Raw genomic sequence first — 15706 nt, 5'->3', positions numbered from 1 at the left:
GAACCATCCACATTTTTTCAAAAATCAATGAAAACCATGGCACGGTAGAAAATCCAGAAATTCATATTGCAGATGTGTTTTATATATTAATATGAATATGAAAATCTTGGAGCCCTAAATCAAACCCAGATACATGAACCATACATTGAAAGTGGCAAATATCTTAAAAACAACGAAGGGCATCATATATATTCCCATAATTGAAAATTAAAATACATTACAGAGAGAAATGTTTATTTGTTTTAAGTTAAGGGGCCTTAAGCCCATGAAACTTAAAACTGCATCTACAAGTAGCCTGCGCACTGCCTCTTAAGTGGCTTCTCCAAGACAACAGAGATATACATTTCTTTGAGCTCGGGCCCTCTATCCAACTTAGGGGCAACAGACCATTTCAGCTTCTTATACCCTAGTTGCTCAATCATGGGCACATAGATCTTCAGCTGATCCTTTGTGCAGAAAAAATGATCTAGCCAGAACAGGCCTCCAGGCCTCAGAACCCTGTAGATATCATAGAGTACAAATTCCAGTAGCTGTGAGGGAATCCAATTGCTCAAGACATGCATAGAATGAACAATGTCCAAAGTATTTTCAAAGAATGGCAGCCTCTGTGTTATAGTGATATACATGGGAATAACCCCTCTGGAGGCAATGAAACTGTTGAAGGGCCCGTTCAAGTTCATGGAATTCGTACCTGTATGATACAGAAGAAAAGATACTGGTATAGAAATATCAAAAGCACCTGCACTTCAACTCCACCTCAAGTAGGACACAAAAAATAAGCAAAACCTGATGCTTACTTCAATCTCTAGGGTACCATGTTCATTGTCGGGACAACTGGTCTTCAAAGAGGTTATATCTGACCAATGAATCTCCATCTTTCTCTTCAGACCACCCTCCAAGACTTCCCGAACAAGTCTATGCTTTGCATCATAGCATTTTACCACCAAGTCTCCTTCATATCTTGAAATACGCTGGCATCATCAGCATCTTTATGTCAATGAAATCTTGCTAAATGTGCATTACTTACTACCATATCATGAGTTTCCATCAGTGGCTATCAAAAGGCTTTTTTAGGTGAACAAAAAATATTTAATATGTTTTGACAAGATTGAAGAATTTAATATGCAAACTTAGCTGTATTAATTTCTTATGCATATTACCTCCCAAGAACCAATTCTCAAAACCAAGGCTGGGAAGTTTGAGGCCTTGTACTTGTCAGCAATAGCCGGTCCTGGTGCACACTTTGATTCATTCTTTCTCCCCACCTCCAGGCTGGAATTATTTATAGCTAAGGGAGCTGCTGAGTCCCCTTCAGAAAGATTCATTTGAATAAGTTCTATAAATGAAGGTGTTTTCTTCAGCGTTAAACCCAATGGACTAGCCTCCTCGAATGGATGCAACAAAAATCCTGGAGAGAATGCCGTGCTTGTTACAGGGCTCCCCTGCTAATCCACCAAAACATGAAATAGAAGCATCATTGCCAAAGAGAATAGAAGGTAGATACAAAAACAAACGAAGGAAATCCACACCATGCAATGCCTCAGCGAAGTTTTGTAGAAGCACACAACTTTCTTAAATTCCTCAACAATGTCAAAAGACATATTTTCAATTCTTGATACCCTACAAAAAAAATCAAGATTCTCAAGACATTCAAAATTTATTAATGACCAACCAGGTAAAAACAAAAATCTATTTGAGGTTGTAAACAAATTCAGAGTGCCACTAATACGGCAAACATCGTATTATTGACGATTTAAACAAATTTTGGGCAAAAACGTATTTTGAGCAAATGATGTTTTATTTAATTTTGCACATAGCTTCATACTTGTAAGTCACCAACATTCTTGAAGTACTCTGGGAGGTTTCAACCAATTGCTTATCCATTTACACTTTCATTCATAACAGTCTTGGTGACCCAGGGTACTCTTCAAATCACTTTTCTCAAAACATTTCAACATAGCCGTTGGAAAAAGGGAGGTGAATTGAATAGTTAAAAACTTAAAGACTCTTTTACTCCACCTCTACAGGTCCTAAGGAGAGATGTTTATTTGGTTTTGCACTAGCAAAGCTCAAGGCTCAATCTTAACTTTATGCTTATGTTCCACTCACGTTATAGATGAGGCTTAGCAGTTCTGCATAAATTTTCAAACATCATAGCCGTTGGAAAAAGGGAGGTAAATTGAATGGTTAAAAACTTAAAAATCTTTAACTCCATCTCTGCATGTCCTAAGGAGAGATGTTTATTTGGTTTTGCTTTCTAGATGTGGCTTAGCAGCTCTGCACCAGCTTCTTAGAAATTTTCAAACATTTCATTTCACTCGTTGCAATCATGGTGAACCAGGTCCCTCTCCAAATCACTCTCCCCAACTCCATCTGTATTCTCACAGGCTGATGATATGGATACCTTTAGGCTCCTTTCGGCCTAGAGACCAACCCTGATCCATTTATTTCAAAAATAAAGACTCACCCAAAGCAAACTACACTCCATAAAAATGAAAAGAACAATGAATATGTCCTGTAACAACCATAGGATTAAAGTCTATTTGTTGGTTTTATAACTCATACTACAACATATAATCAAACTCAACATAATCAATGATGGGTATGTTCATGCAGGCCAGATTCGTAATAAAAAAAAGCTAAAACTCAAATAAAGGACTTGAAAAATAAAAATATAAACAATGAGCATTACTCACTGGGAAAATTACCAGATGATACTTGGTGCGCTTGTGTCTCAGATGGCGTTCTTCACCAGCAGTTTCATCCGCATCTATTTTTGTAGTGCCATCGTGATATTTAGTCATAAGATCGCTAGCCATGATTGCTAAAAACTCTCTCCTAAAACCCGGCTCCATTTCCACCACGGTTAAATCCAGGCCCAAAAACAAGGTTCAGTTCTTATTATTGTTATCATAAAAGCTGCCCTAAATTGCTCCCTGCACCATGATGCCGCTTCACCCGAACTAAAATATATATATAATCAAGCTGAATATAAATAAAAGACAAGCTCCCAAGCTCGATTTTCCCTATTCTGCCATTATGTTAATTAGCACATTCAATCAAAATCATCAAATTGGCAGCAACCTGCAAATCCACTTATTCTTCTCTCAATAACCTCCTTTCTGCAGATTTCAAAGCTCGATTATAACTGAAACCCAAAGCTCGATTATGACTGAAACCCAAAGCTCGATTATGGCTGAGACCCAATTCACCTAGTACAGAGCAGATAAGAGAAATTTGATCGAAGCCTCGAAAAAAAGGAGGAGGGAATGCCAATGGCTGAGTGGGTTTCGAATCAATTTGTCTGCGTTCGAATCGGAGGAAATTTTTTGACAACAAAATGGAAAGGCCCACCGATAGTTCCTGAATGGGTGATCGAAACATGCAATCTCGATGATGCCCAGTGGCAATCTCGATGATACCCAGTGGCAAATCTGCTCAACCCACCTGTACATACTTTCGATTTTTCCCTTCTTCGCCCCCTTATATTTTCTTTTCTACGGTTTTCTTGTCGCTATTACAGGCATATACGTTCATGTTTCCCATGCTCGGCGCACAGATGTCAAGTGGAAAGTGGAATGTGGAACGTTTTTAAATATTTTTTAATGTTTTAAAACATTTTTTATTAAATCAGATGGCTGATTTTTGTTCAATCGTCTAACAAAAGATCTAACGGCTACGATTATGACAGAAAGGTATTTGGGGGAGTTCATTTCAGAAGAAAATGCCTTACGGCGTAATTATTATTTTACAAATAAATTTTAACATTTTAAAAATTTATGTCGTTAAATTTAAAAATTTATTTTGAACCAATTTTCTTGTAATGATTTATTTTTGTATTTTAAAATATATTTTTGAAAATATAATTCAAATTTTCTTTCAAACACTTAGATTCAATATTCAAATGTTATAGATTAAACCACTTTAATTTAAGTTTTTAAAAATTAAAAACTAAATTATATGTTTTTTCACCTTTCTACTGGTTTAGCTTAATTGCAACCAAAAAATAAACTAATGGGTTATTCTAAAATAAACTATGGGGTATTGGCACTCGTGTGCCTATGCCTCTAAATTATAATTTTCAGACACCTTTTGCAGCAAGTTCGAAATAACATACTGACCGCGTGCGTACTCTATTCTGAAATATCTAAATAAAAAATATAATTAAATTAATTTAGATTTATTTTAAAGTTTAGATTTATAAAGTTTTAAAAAGATCAATTTTTTTTTGGGAAGATTTATCTATTTGAAATGGAAGTTTTTTAAGTGAAAAGAAATTCTAATCTTTCCATTACTCAGTGAGGTTAGTAAAGTGGGTCAAACTAATTACCATTAAAATGTGTGATAAATATAAAAATGAATATTTTTACTTTACATTTATTTTAATTTCTTTTAAGTTATTTATTTTAATCTGTTTAAGTTATTTTTTGATTTTTTTAAGAAAACAGATATGAAATTATTATCTCATTACTTTTAAAGTCAATACACTCTTTATTTGTTCTAAGTGTAAAATGGGTCTAAATTAATTAGAATTAAAATTTGTGATAAATATAAAAATGAATATATTTATTTTAATTTGTTTAAGTTAATTTTTTGAATTTTAAAAAAAATCAGAGGTGAAATTATTATCTCATTATACTTATAAGGTCAATATACTCTTTATATTATCTTTCAAATTTATTTTGTTCAATTAATTTTGATAGAGTGTTGGTTTAACTTCTAATAATATATAATTTTTTAATTGATTTTGAGTGTTAGGTTTAACTTCTATTTTGTTCAATTTATTTTGATAGAGTGCTGGTTTTATGATAGTATATAATCTTTCAATTGATTTTGATAGTGTTGGTTTTAACTCTTATTTTGTTCAATTGATTTTGATAGAGTGTTGGTTTTAACTCTTAACAATGTATAATCCTTCAATTGATTTTAATAGTGTTGGTTTTAACTCCTAGTAGTATGTAATCCTTCAATTGATTTTGATAGAGCTCTTATTTTGTTCAATTGATTTTGATAGAGTGTTGATTTTAACTGCTAAAAATATATAATCTTCCAATTGATTTTGATATATTGTTGGTTTTAACTCCTAATAGTATATAATCTTTCAATTGATTTTGAGAGAGCTCTTATTTTGTTCAATTGGTTTTTGGTAGAGTGTTGGTTTTAACTCCTAAGAGTATATAATCTTTCAATTGATTTTGATAAGAGTGTTGGTTTAAACTCTTAATAATATATAATCTTTCAATTGATTTTGATAGAGTGTTGGTTTTAACTTCTAACATTATATAATGCTTCAATTGATTTTGGTAGAGGAAAGAAGAAGATATATGATAAATAGATGAAGATACATGATAATTAAACATTCATCTTAAATACTCAATGACAACTTTTTTTGGCCAAGAGATGACATAATAAAACAAATAAATGGTGCAAAGGTACTAATTTAAACAATTTTGTTTAGTTAACTAGATTGTCAAGAAAGTCAATACTTAGCTTTACTCTAACTCATATTTTACCATGAAAATATGATGAAAAACAGAAATGAATATTTAGCTTTACCCTAACTCATATTTTACATGAAAATATGATGAAAAATAGAAATGAATACTTAGTTAATTAGGTTGTCAAGAAAGTTAATATTTAACATAGCATTACCCTAACTCATTTTTAACATGAACATAAGAGGAAAAACATATTTAACTTAGATTTACCCTAACTCATATTTTACCATGAAAATATGATGAAAAAAAAAATGAATATTTAAACAATTTGTTTTAGTTAATACTTAACTTAGCATTACCCTAACTCATATTTTACCATGAACATATGATGAAAAACATACTTAGCTTTACCCTAATTCATATTTTACCAGAAAAATATGATGAAAAACAAAAATGAATATTTAAACAATTTTGTTGGGTTAACTAGGTTGTCAAGAAAGTTAATACTTAACTTAGCTTTACCTTAACTCATATTTTACCATGAACATATGATGAAAAACATAAATGAATATACCAATAAAAATCACATGAACACAATTGTGTTATTAAAATAATGGTTACATGAACATAAATGAATATACCAGAAAAAAGAACATGAACACAATTGTTATTCAAATTTGAAGTCATAATCATTTGGTTATATTCAAAACACTTCTAAAAAAGTACAATAATGTTTCTTGGCTCTCCCAAAGGTTCAACCCTTCTTACTTCGATAATTGTTACATGAACACAATTGTTATTAAAAATCTAAGTCATAATTATTTGATTATCGTCAAAAATATTCTATAAAAGTACAATAATATTTCTTTGGCTCTCTCACAGTTGTTATTAAAAATTGAAGTCATAATCATTTGATTATTTTCAAAAAACTTCTATAAAAGTACAAGTCATAATCATTTGATTATTTTCAAAAAACTTCTATAAAAGTACAATAATGTTTCTTGGCTCTCTCAAAGGTTCAACCCTTCTTACTTCAATACGATGTATATATAGCGTGTAATTCAAAAATATTTAAATTAATACAATTTTTTACGAAAATAAAGTTCTATCCAAAATGATTTGGATATATCTAATTAATACAATTCAAAATAGGGATTTTGAAATTGATTATGTAGAAAAGATGCACTATTTGAGGATGTTGTTAGAAAATGCCTTAAAATATGTAAAAAATGCCTTAAAATATGTTCCTCCTTGGGTTCTTTTGTTTTTGTTCTACTAACAAAGGTTGTATTTTGTTCTTGTTTTTCTATACTGCTAATTGAAATCTTGCTTTTAGTTCACTCAAGAAATTCGAGGAACTTATCCCATTTTTCATCATCTGGACATGAAAATTTAATTACCCTCATGTAAGCTTCATCCACTTCGGTGTACTTCTCAAAAGTTGGCTTATTGATAAATAGATGATGGACCTCATGCAAAATAAATAAATCATTTTTCAAACTTTCTAGAAATTTTTTCCCACTAATGATCCCTTTTATGTTAGAAAACTTTAATTTGTCTGCTAAAATCTCATGTAACTTGTATTGGTGATTTTCTAATGGAATCAATTGGCCACTAGAATTTCGTAGGGATGGAAGTCCTTTTTGCTAGAGGATAGAAAACTTTATGTAAAATTTCTTGATTTGAGCTTTTAAATTTCGACATTTGTTTTCCATTACATTTCTTTTTGTTAATATCTTTCTAACATCTAGGACTATGTTTGTCCTATTTTCAATTCCCAATTCTTTAAGTTCATCTTTAGTTTTTGAGTCTAGCACTTTGATGACTCTTGTTCCTTCCCTTGGTTTGTGGTCCAACTCTTCTTTGATTTTTGTAATGGTTGCTTTTGCTTTCTATACTAGTTGTTCCTGTTCAAAAATTATTTCAATAGATGTCCACATTTCTGAAATGGTTGAATTGTTGTCAATCTAGATTTTCTCTTTTACTTTAGATGATGTTTGTGCATTAGTTGATTCATTGTGTACTTTTCAACCTATTTAGTTAGCTTGAAATTCTCCTGCACCTTTGAGATATATGCATTATTTGCCTTAAGTTTATTTTCTTCCATCCTTTGAAGTGATGTCTTTAATTTGTCTATTTGAACATTTCATAAGGACAAATCTCCCATAGTCTTTGAAAACTTTTCCAGGGCTTTTTCATTGGTTGATTTTGTTTATACTATATAAATTCCTGCGCTCGTTTGTTGTTCCTTCTCATTTAAGAGTTTCTCCATATTTGCTTTCATCTTTTGAATTTTAATATTTTTTTCAACAACCATACACAACAAATTTTATTTTTGTTTCTCTAATTACCCCACTTCGTAAGTGTGAGGATGCTCCATTGTTGGTAATTTCAGATGCTTCCTTATTTCTTGAATATTTGCATTTCTTATTTTAATAATTTCTTCAGCTTCATTAACATCATTAGAATCTAATCCTAATCTTCCAATCCTTTTATCCTTCTATCTTTAGCTAATGAGGACATATTTTCAAGCTTAAGCTGAGAATGGATATGGTTTAGATAAGCTTGCAGCTTTGAAACTATCATGGTAGAACTTGTCCAAGGAGGAATAAATCATCCCCCTTGGGTCTCTTTATGTAGATTAATTTGATCTATTGGATGAATTTGCTTTGTATCAAAATAAAACACAAGAGTCTTGTGATCCTTTGTACTTTTAGGAAGTGGAACCTTTGACTCAAGAAATACCAATTGAAATTGTCCTCTATAAGGGTCTAGTGCAGACAACAATCTATTTTGAGTGGTAGAATTTTGTTTCCATAACTAAGAATAGGTAGAAGTCTTCAATGTTTCATTCTTCTTTTCATTTCTTTGAATCTTGTGAAAATATTTTATCGCCCTGAAGAAGGGGAAGTAGGGGAGTCATGAATGGTTTCTTCAGTTTTCTATAGTAAATACACAGGCTCACTTGACAGTATAATTGTAGTATATTCATATGGATTTTTGATCTCTCATGATTCTTCTTCTACATTCATTGTTTTTCTCATTTTAAAGACTTTAAATTATGTTGGTATAAAACTTGAACCTATAGGAGACATACTTTCACTTGGTCTTTTCAATATTTTTTCTCTAAAATTAGAGTTTCTAGAGCTATTTGACTGAAAATTTTTTCCTCAAATTCTTGCAAGGTGTTTTCTTCCGATACCTCTTGATATGCATACTGCTCAATTTCTGATTTTGTTTTTGTGAGTATAAGGAGTTGACTTATGTTCAATGCTCATGGATGAAATTTCTCCCAGAGGGTCATAAGGTTAGCTAAAACTTAGCTTGAATTTCATATGTCTCAATAAATTTCCAACTTTTTTTTTTGTTTCTCTGCTATTGACTATGAATGGGCCAACTTGTGCTTTCAAATTAAATTGGGCCTTTTGTTTCCTAGATAAAAAATGAATTTTGTCAATGTTCAACCTCTACCTAATGAACTCTAGAGCCAAAATCTTCATAGGCATGAAAACTGATAATTTATATGGGGGAAAATCATAACCATAAACTTTGATTTTTGTAAAATTCTGATAAAGGTACCAATCTCCCACTTTTGATTGTTTACTGAGATATAAGATCTTTTTTTAATGTAGATATTCTTGGAACTGCATCACTGCTAAGGAGATACCATGATAGGTATAAAAACTGATCCACAAAATCACTAAAAGAATACTCTTGAATTATTATTTTTTACCAAAGAAGTCCAATGGATGACAGACGGTGGTCTTCCTTGTGAATCAAGCTTTTGCAGTGGGATTTTTATCTTTCTGACTAGTGGTATAAGAACAAATATACCAATATTGATTGATGCTTAAAAGATCCTTCAACACTTAATTTTAAAAACAATTCATGGATGACATCTAATATAAATTGGCTAAAATAAAAAAGGACTAAGGTTTTTTTGCTAGATGAAAACACTAACAAAAATATTAGAGTTACTTCATCAACCCACTGATCATTTTGGTAACAAACCATAGAGATAACTTGTTTGGATATTTCTGGAAATATAACAAAGGAATATGGTGGAATGGTTCAAGGTAATTCTGAGTTTTTAGGTAAAAATGACTCGAAAATATGAGCTCACTGTTGAAAGGTAAGTTTTTGATAGATTTCCATAAGGGAATCAACTCAAAAAGGATGAAGAAAATCCCGAGGGTTTATCTGCAAAGCCTAGAAAATTGATTCTGGGGTTATGGAAAACATAATCTCATTATTTCAGGAAACTATGGCTTTCACACCAGGGCACGAATTCATGGAAATGATGGGTTTAGGGAAAATGAATTGGGTTAACATGGACTCCCAGAATTTGAATTCATCGCTGGCATCTTCGAACTTTTTAAATGCCCAACTATGTAGCTTATAAAGGTTATATTCACATTGGGTCTCTATGATTTTAAATTGGGTATCAACTAGAGGGAATTCATCTAAATTAGGTATAGGAGGTAGAATTGGGATTTCAATTGAAACTTTATATTTAGCATTTTGATTGGCCATTTTGAAAATAAAACAAACAAAGAATCTTTGAAAGAGAATACCCAATGAACTGGACTCTGGTAGCACTAGTTATTCGCTGCAATCTGGAGGTTCGATGTCACTGAGTACTCTAGCGATTTTTGGTGGACCGAAGAACAATGCACTTGATAGGGATGAATTCAAATTTAGAAATGGGTTTGAATAGTTTTTATTTGAATAGTCGCTATTTTCACGTGATTAAATGACAATCTGGACATTAGCGAGAGGGATTTAATAATTTAATTGGAAAATAGTTAAATTATCAAGACATGTAGCAGAGGTCAATTTGGTGGAAATGGTGGTGGTGTGCAAAAATGGTGAGAGTGAGGGCAGAGGGTGGAGGCGGTTTGAAGGGGGTAGCACGGTAAGTGGTTTATGGAAGGGGGAGGAGGGGGGGTCCTGCAATCGCCGAAAAGTTGACACGTTATATCGGGTGGTAAGTGAAATACCATTTTGTTGATGCCCAACCCGCCCCCATCCCCCCTTCATTAATTGTTGGGAGAGAGAGGGGTCCCGCAATTCTTTATTTCTCGTTGATTTGAGCGGAAACAATCAAGAGCGTCGAAAGATGCTTATACGATAACATCTTTGGTGGCATTTCAATTTTTAATAAAATAAACATTTAAATAAGACATTTGCACAAAAATCAATCTAAAGAGGCATTTAATATACGTTCACTTTTATTACGAAGTCCAGGAAAAAGTTAACTTATTCTTTTAAAACTATACAATTTAAAAAATAAATTTGATATACAAAAAGAGGTTACAACATCGGCTCCTTTTGGGGACTACTTCCCCATGTGAGATGCAGAGAATGTGTAGATCCATGTATCTTCTCCTCTGGCGAAGGAGTCAACGTTGTAGAAATCCACACTTTCTCTTGAAAATATAAATAAAACCAGATATATACAATGATTATAGCAGAAACTTACTAAAATTATACTGGAGATAGTGCTTTAAATATTTCCTATTGACTGACAATGGGAGATATTCTCCCTCCAAATTCTAAAGAATGAAGGTTTTATTTCCTTTGACTTCTGCATTACTGAAAGGTCCGAACCAGAGATTGTCAAACTTTCCATGCTTTCATTTTTCTTCTCTTCTTTCATCACATCTTAGAACCAAGTCTCCTTGTCTGAAATCCCTTTCTCTAGTTTTTCTGTCAAACAAACTTTTCATCTTGTCTTGATATTGTAGGATTTTGTGTTGTACTTCTTCTCTGTCCTAATTTAATTCAATGATTTGATTCATACTTTTGAGAAATCATCAGTCTCCTCATATGAATCCTCCAAAAGCTTCATGATTGGAAATGCTAGTTGAGTAGAAAAAATAACTTTTGTTCCATAAATAAGTTGAAAATGAGATTTACCAATAGGTCTCTTGGGTGAAACTTTGATTTCTCACACTGCATATTTCAAATGTTTGTCCCAATTTCTTTTATGATCTGCTAAAAACTCCGTGATGAATTTAACAAGGCTTTTGTTTGATGATTCTGCTAGCCCATTCCCTTGTGGATAATAAGGTGTAGAGTGATGTAATGAAATTTAATATTTTTGACAAAACTCAATCATTTTAATGGAACTAAAAGCTTGAGCATTATTTGTACCTATTTGTCTTGGATAGCGAAATCTAGAAAATTTCATGAACACATAATCAGTTGCATTCCTTATAGGAATAACCTCTTCCCACTTTGTGAAGTAATTGGGTGTTGTACATATCCACCTGTGTCGATTACTGGAAAAAAGGGACTATTTCACCAATAAAGTCTAGTCCCCACTGTAAGAAGGGAGCTTCAACTGAAACTGGAATTAGAGGGAGATCAACTAATCTTTGTTTTCCTGCAAAAATTTGACAAGGAATACAACTCCGTACCTTTGAACGAACTTTTGTAAACAAATTTGGCCAATAAAATCCTGATTTGAGTATTTTGTGTGTTGTTGCTTTCCAAGCGTAGTGGCCTCCACAGTCTCCTTCATGAAACTGTGCAATCACTCATGCTATTTCACTTTTAGTCAAACACATTAAAAGAATGTTCAATGGGTCCTTCAAATACAGATTTTCATTTACTATACAATATTTCATTGCTCTGAGCTTAAGAGATCTATGTTGATTCTTTGTGAATTCAAGAGGATATTCAAAATCATGTAGAAAATGTACAATGTCTTTATACCAATCTGATAATAAAAAAATTTCATCAATATGCAAAGGAAGTGGTACAGGTACTGAGCTAGAAGAAGGTTCTTGTGTATTCTTCTCCTCTGAAGCAGAAGAAGGTTCTTGTGGATTCTTCTCCTTTGAAGGATCTAAAACCTGCATGATTGAATTGATGCCCAAAATTTTACAATTTGATTCTACCAACAGTTTTTCCAAACCTTGTCCCTTAACTAGCTTTGTTGGTTTGATATCCAAATCAAACTCCAAGACCTTAGCAATCCATCTCCCCCTTTTCCCATTTGTATTAGGTTGAGCCAACCTTGTTTTTACTGCATTATTAGGCACATAAGCAATTATAGGAGAATGTAGTATATATAGATTATAAAAGTTTTTAGGGCTCGAACTAAAGCATATGCCTATTTTTCAATTATGTCATAATTCAGTTCTACATCCCTCATAACTTTTCTAAAGAAATAAATTGGTTGCTCATGATGGTTTTCATTTTTCTGCAATAAAATTGTTGTTATTGTGGTGTCTGAAGGAAAATAAAATATGCTAAATCATTTTGAATAATCAGGACTAGAAAGCACTGGTGCCTCTGAAATTACTTTCTTAATCTGAGAAAATGAAAATCTAACTTGTGCACCCCATTTTACTTCCTGATTTTTCTTTAACATATTAGTAATATCCTTGATAATCAACATAATTCGATATGGACCTTCTTAAGAAAATTATTTTCCCTAAAAATGATTGAATTTTTTATTTTATTTTATTTATTTAATTAATTAATTAATTAATTTATTTTTTGGGTGATTATTTGAATTGCTAAGACTCTTTTAGGTTCAATTGTGACTCCTTCCTTTGAAATGATGTGTCCTAACAATTTCCCTTCCATCATGGCAAATACTGAATTTTTGGGATTAAGAGAAATCCGAAATTTTTTGCATCTCTAAAAAACTTTCTTCATGTGTTTGATATGTTTTGCATATGACTCTAAAAATACAACTAAATTATCAAGGTAAATTACTATGAATTTATTTACTTTTCCAACAAATGTCAAATCCATGGCTCTTTGAACTATTGCACTAGCATTGATTAAACCAAAAGGAATTTTCACATACATGAAGGCACCCCATGGCATTGTAAAAATTGTATTTTCTTTTTCTTCTTGACTGACTAGAATCTAATTGTATATAGAAAAACCATCTAACATTAAAATCTTGTTAGAACCTGTTACTCTTTGAAGAAATCGATCCATTTTTGGTAGTGGATAATTATCTTTCAATGACAACTTGTTCAAGTTTCTAAAATCAACACACAACCTTATTTCTCCATTCATTTTCCTAACAGGAACTAGATTAGCTATCCATTCAGAATATATTAAAGGAACAATAGTTTTTGCATCTAAAAACTTCCTTACTTCTTTCTCAATAATTGGCTAAGGGGTGGTATTAATTCTTCTCAATTTTTGCTGAGAAGGTTTTGTTCCTAGTTTCAAATTAATTTTGTGATCAATAATAGTTGTATCATAAGTCCCCAGATCTTCATATGACCATGCAAATACATCTTTATATTCCTTGACAAAATCGATAGGTAAGATTAAACTAAGATTTTGATATTTCTTACTTCTTTTGTAGTACCAATATTGCAATCTTGTGTGTTTTCATGTTGTGAATTTGACAATGAAGATCTTGGTAAATCATTTTGATAAAAAAAATTCAAGAGGAACTAGTCCTTTAGGAATGTAATTAGTAGGCAATTGTATAATATCATGATCAACTATTATTTTATTTTATTTTATTTATTTTTTCAGATTTGTATTTGAATCAGCAACATTGTCTTTTATCACATCATTGTTTTCTTCAACATCTGAGCAAGAAAGCTCAATAGTTTGCAAAAAAATATTCAATTTCTCATCATCCTCAAAAAAATTCCAGCGTCTTAAGTTATCAGGGATAGAAGTTCTATACTTAACTTCAATTTGATACTGCAGCTGTAGGGAATCTGGAATTTTGAAAGTGCTTGCAGAAATTGCCAAGGAATCTGTATGTATATTATCTTCTCTTGGAATATCTGAGATGTTAAAAGCTTGAAAATGATTCTGCACATAATCCCATTCCTCATTTCTATAAGCCTTTAGTCTATGATGTTTTGTTTGAAAAATATTTCTAACCTGTTTCACTATTAATTATGAATCACCAAATACTGTCAAATTTTGCACCTTCATTTTCTTTGCTAACTCTAATCCCAATATTAAAGCTTCATATTTTTCCACATTGTTAGTGACTTCAAAATATAACTTGAAATATTGAGTGATGTTTTTATTTTTAGGTGAAATCAAAACAATCCCGACTCTAGCTCCATCTCTAGAAAAGGCTCCATCAAAATACTTTTTCCATATATCATTCTTTGAAGATTGAGGAACATTTATAGTATCTTCAATTTTGTTTTGTACATTGCACTCATCATTTACAGCCAAAATAAAACACCCTAAATCTTGATCAATGACATATACAGGGTGATTTACTACTTGATTAACATTATAGACAATATTTATAAACCTCACTTCTCTATACAATCTTAGATGTTCACCTCCATAAACAAGGATGGTAGCGTAAGACATATCCATTTGTAAGCTTTCTCCAAGCTTAGCACAACAAGATCTTGATAACAACATGCCAAATTTAGGATGGATATTTGTCACTACCATATCCATTACTATGGTCTTTATAAGAATCTGTGCAAGGGTGACAACTAGATCTTTGATTAACCCTAAGCATGGCACCTTATTTGAATCAAATGTATACAAGTCATGGTAGAGCCTAGTGATTTGAAATTGAAGTTGGTCCATAATAACTTTAGGAATTAAATTGTGATGAGCGCTGGAATCTAGCATACAGTTGTCTAAAAGAAAATCATGAAGTTTCAATGTGACATAGAAAGGTAGAATACTTTCATACATCATATGAAAACTAGGACCGAAAACCACATAAGGTTTCTCATCTTGTAAGCTAATCACATCTCCTTCAGCATCTACACTTGAATGCTATATCCATTTGGAAACATGATGGTTATAACCTAAATTTCTTGAAAGTTCAGATAAATGAATTGGAATTTTTACCCTTTCTAATTCTTTTCCACATTGAAAACAGGTGGCACAAATTTTTCTACAGCTAATTGGTCTTGTGGTTGGCTTTGAAGTTGAATAGATGAAGTTTCAGTAGCTTTATCTTGTGTGGCATCAAAGGTAACATTTTTTGCAAGTCTACCTAGGCCTTGTATAGGTCTCAAGTCATATCTTCTATTTAGCTCAACAATAATAAATTCAGAAAAAGCTTGATATTTAGAAAATTTAGAAGATTCTTTAATTTGAACAAGAGGATGAATTTGATTGATAGGGACAATAACATTTTCAGATGGTTTATCAGTGAAATAATTGATATCATTGGTCAAAACTACTATTACTTCTTCAAGGTCATAATCATCAATCATCAATGGAGGTTGAATTTGTTGATCATTGTTTGGTCTTTCTCTCTGTAAAATTTGTCGCTGAAAATGTCTCTT

General features: G+C 31.8%; 1 protein-coding gene across 1 annotated transcript; it reads right to left on the bottom strand.

Moving 5' to 3' along the window:
- Positions 1-284: 284 nt before the first annotated feature.
- Positions 285-3357, bottom strand: LOC149176827 (putative methyltransferase At1g29790). The gene is made up of 4 exons (XM_089421582.1): positions 2709-3357; positions 1161-1442; positions 815-971; positions 285-691 (listed from the first exon to the last, which is right to left on the bottom strand). Exons 1-4 carry the CDS (start codon positions 2853-2855, stop codon positions 285-287), a joined length of 993 nt encoding a protein of 330 aa, XP_089277708.1. The 5' UTR covers positions 2856-3357.
- Between the last annotated feature and the right edge of the window lie 12349 nt (positions 3358-15706).

This window comes from Pinus tabuliformis, chromosome 4_1, assembly GCF_031772625.1.
Source record: "Pinus tabuliformis cultivar Carrire ecotype Pingquan chromosome 4_1, CPIR1, whole genome shotgun sequence".
In the NCBI taxonomy this organism is placed as follows: Eukaryota; Viridiplantae; Streptophyta; class Pinopsida; order Pinales; family Pinaceae; genus Pinus; species Pinus tabuliformis.
The sequence above is the reverse complement of the archived record's forward strand: the minus strand, read 5'-3'. Positions and strand labels throughout refer to the sequence as shown.

Bases quoted from the DNA above. Each gene is read 5' to 3' on its own strand.
- LOC149176827 (XM_089421582.1), bottom strand. From the start codon at position 2,855: ATGGAGCCGGGTTTTAGGAGAGAGTTTTTAGCAATCATGGCTAGCGAT. The intron at 1,443-2,708 runs GTAATTTTCCCA...GTGGATTAGCAG, and splicing joins AGCGCACCAAGTATCATCTG to GGGAGCCCTGTAACAAGCAC. The intron at 972-1,160 runs GTAATATGCATA...TGATGATGCCAG, and splicing joins TGAGAATTGGTTCTTGGGAG to CGTATTTCAAGATATGAAGG.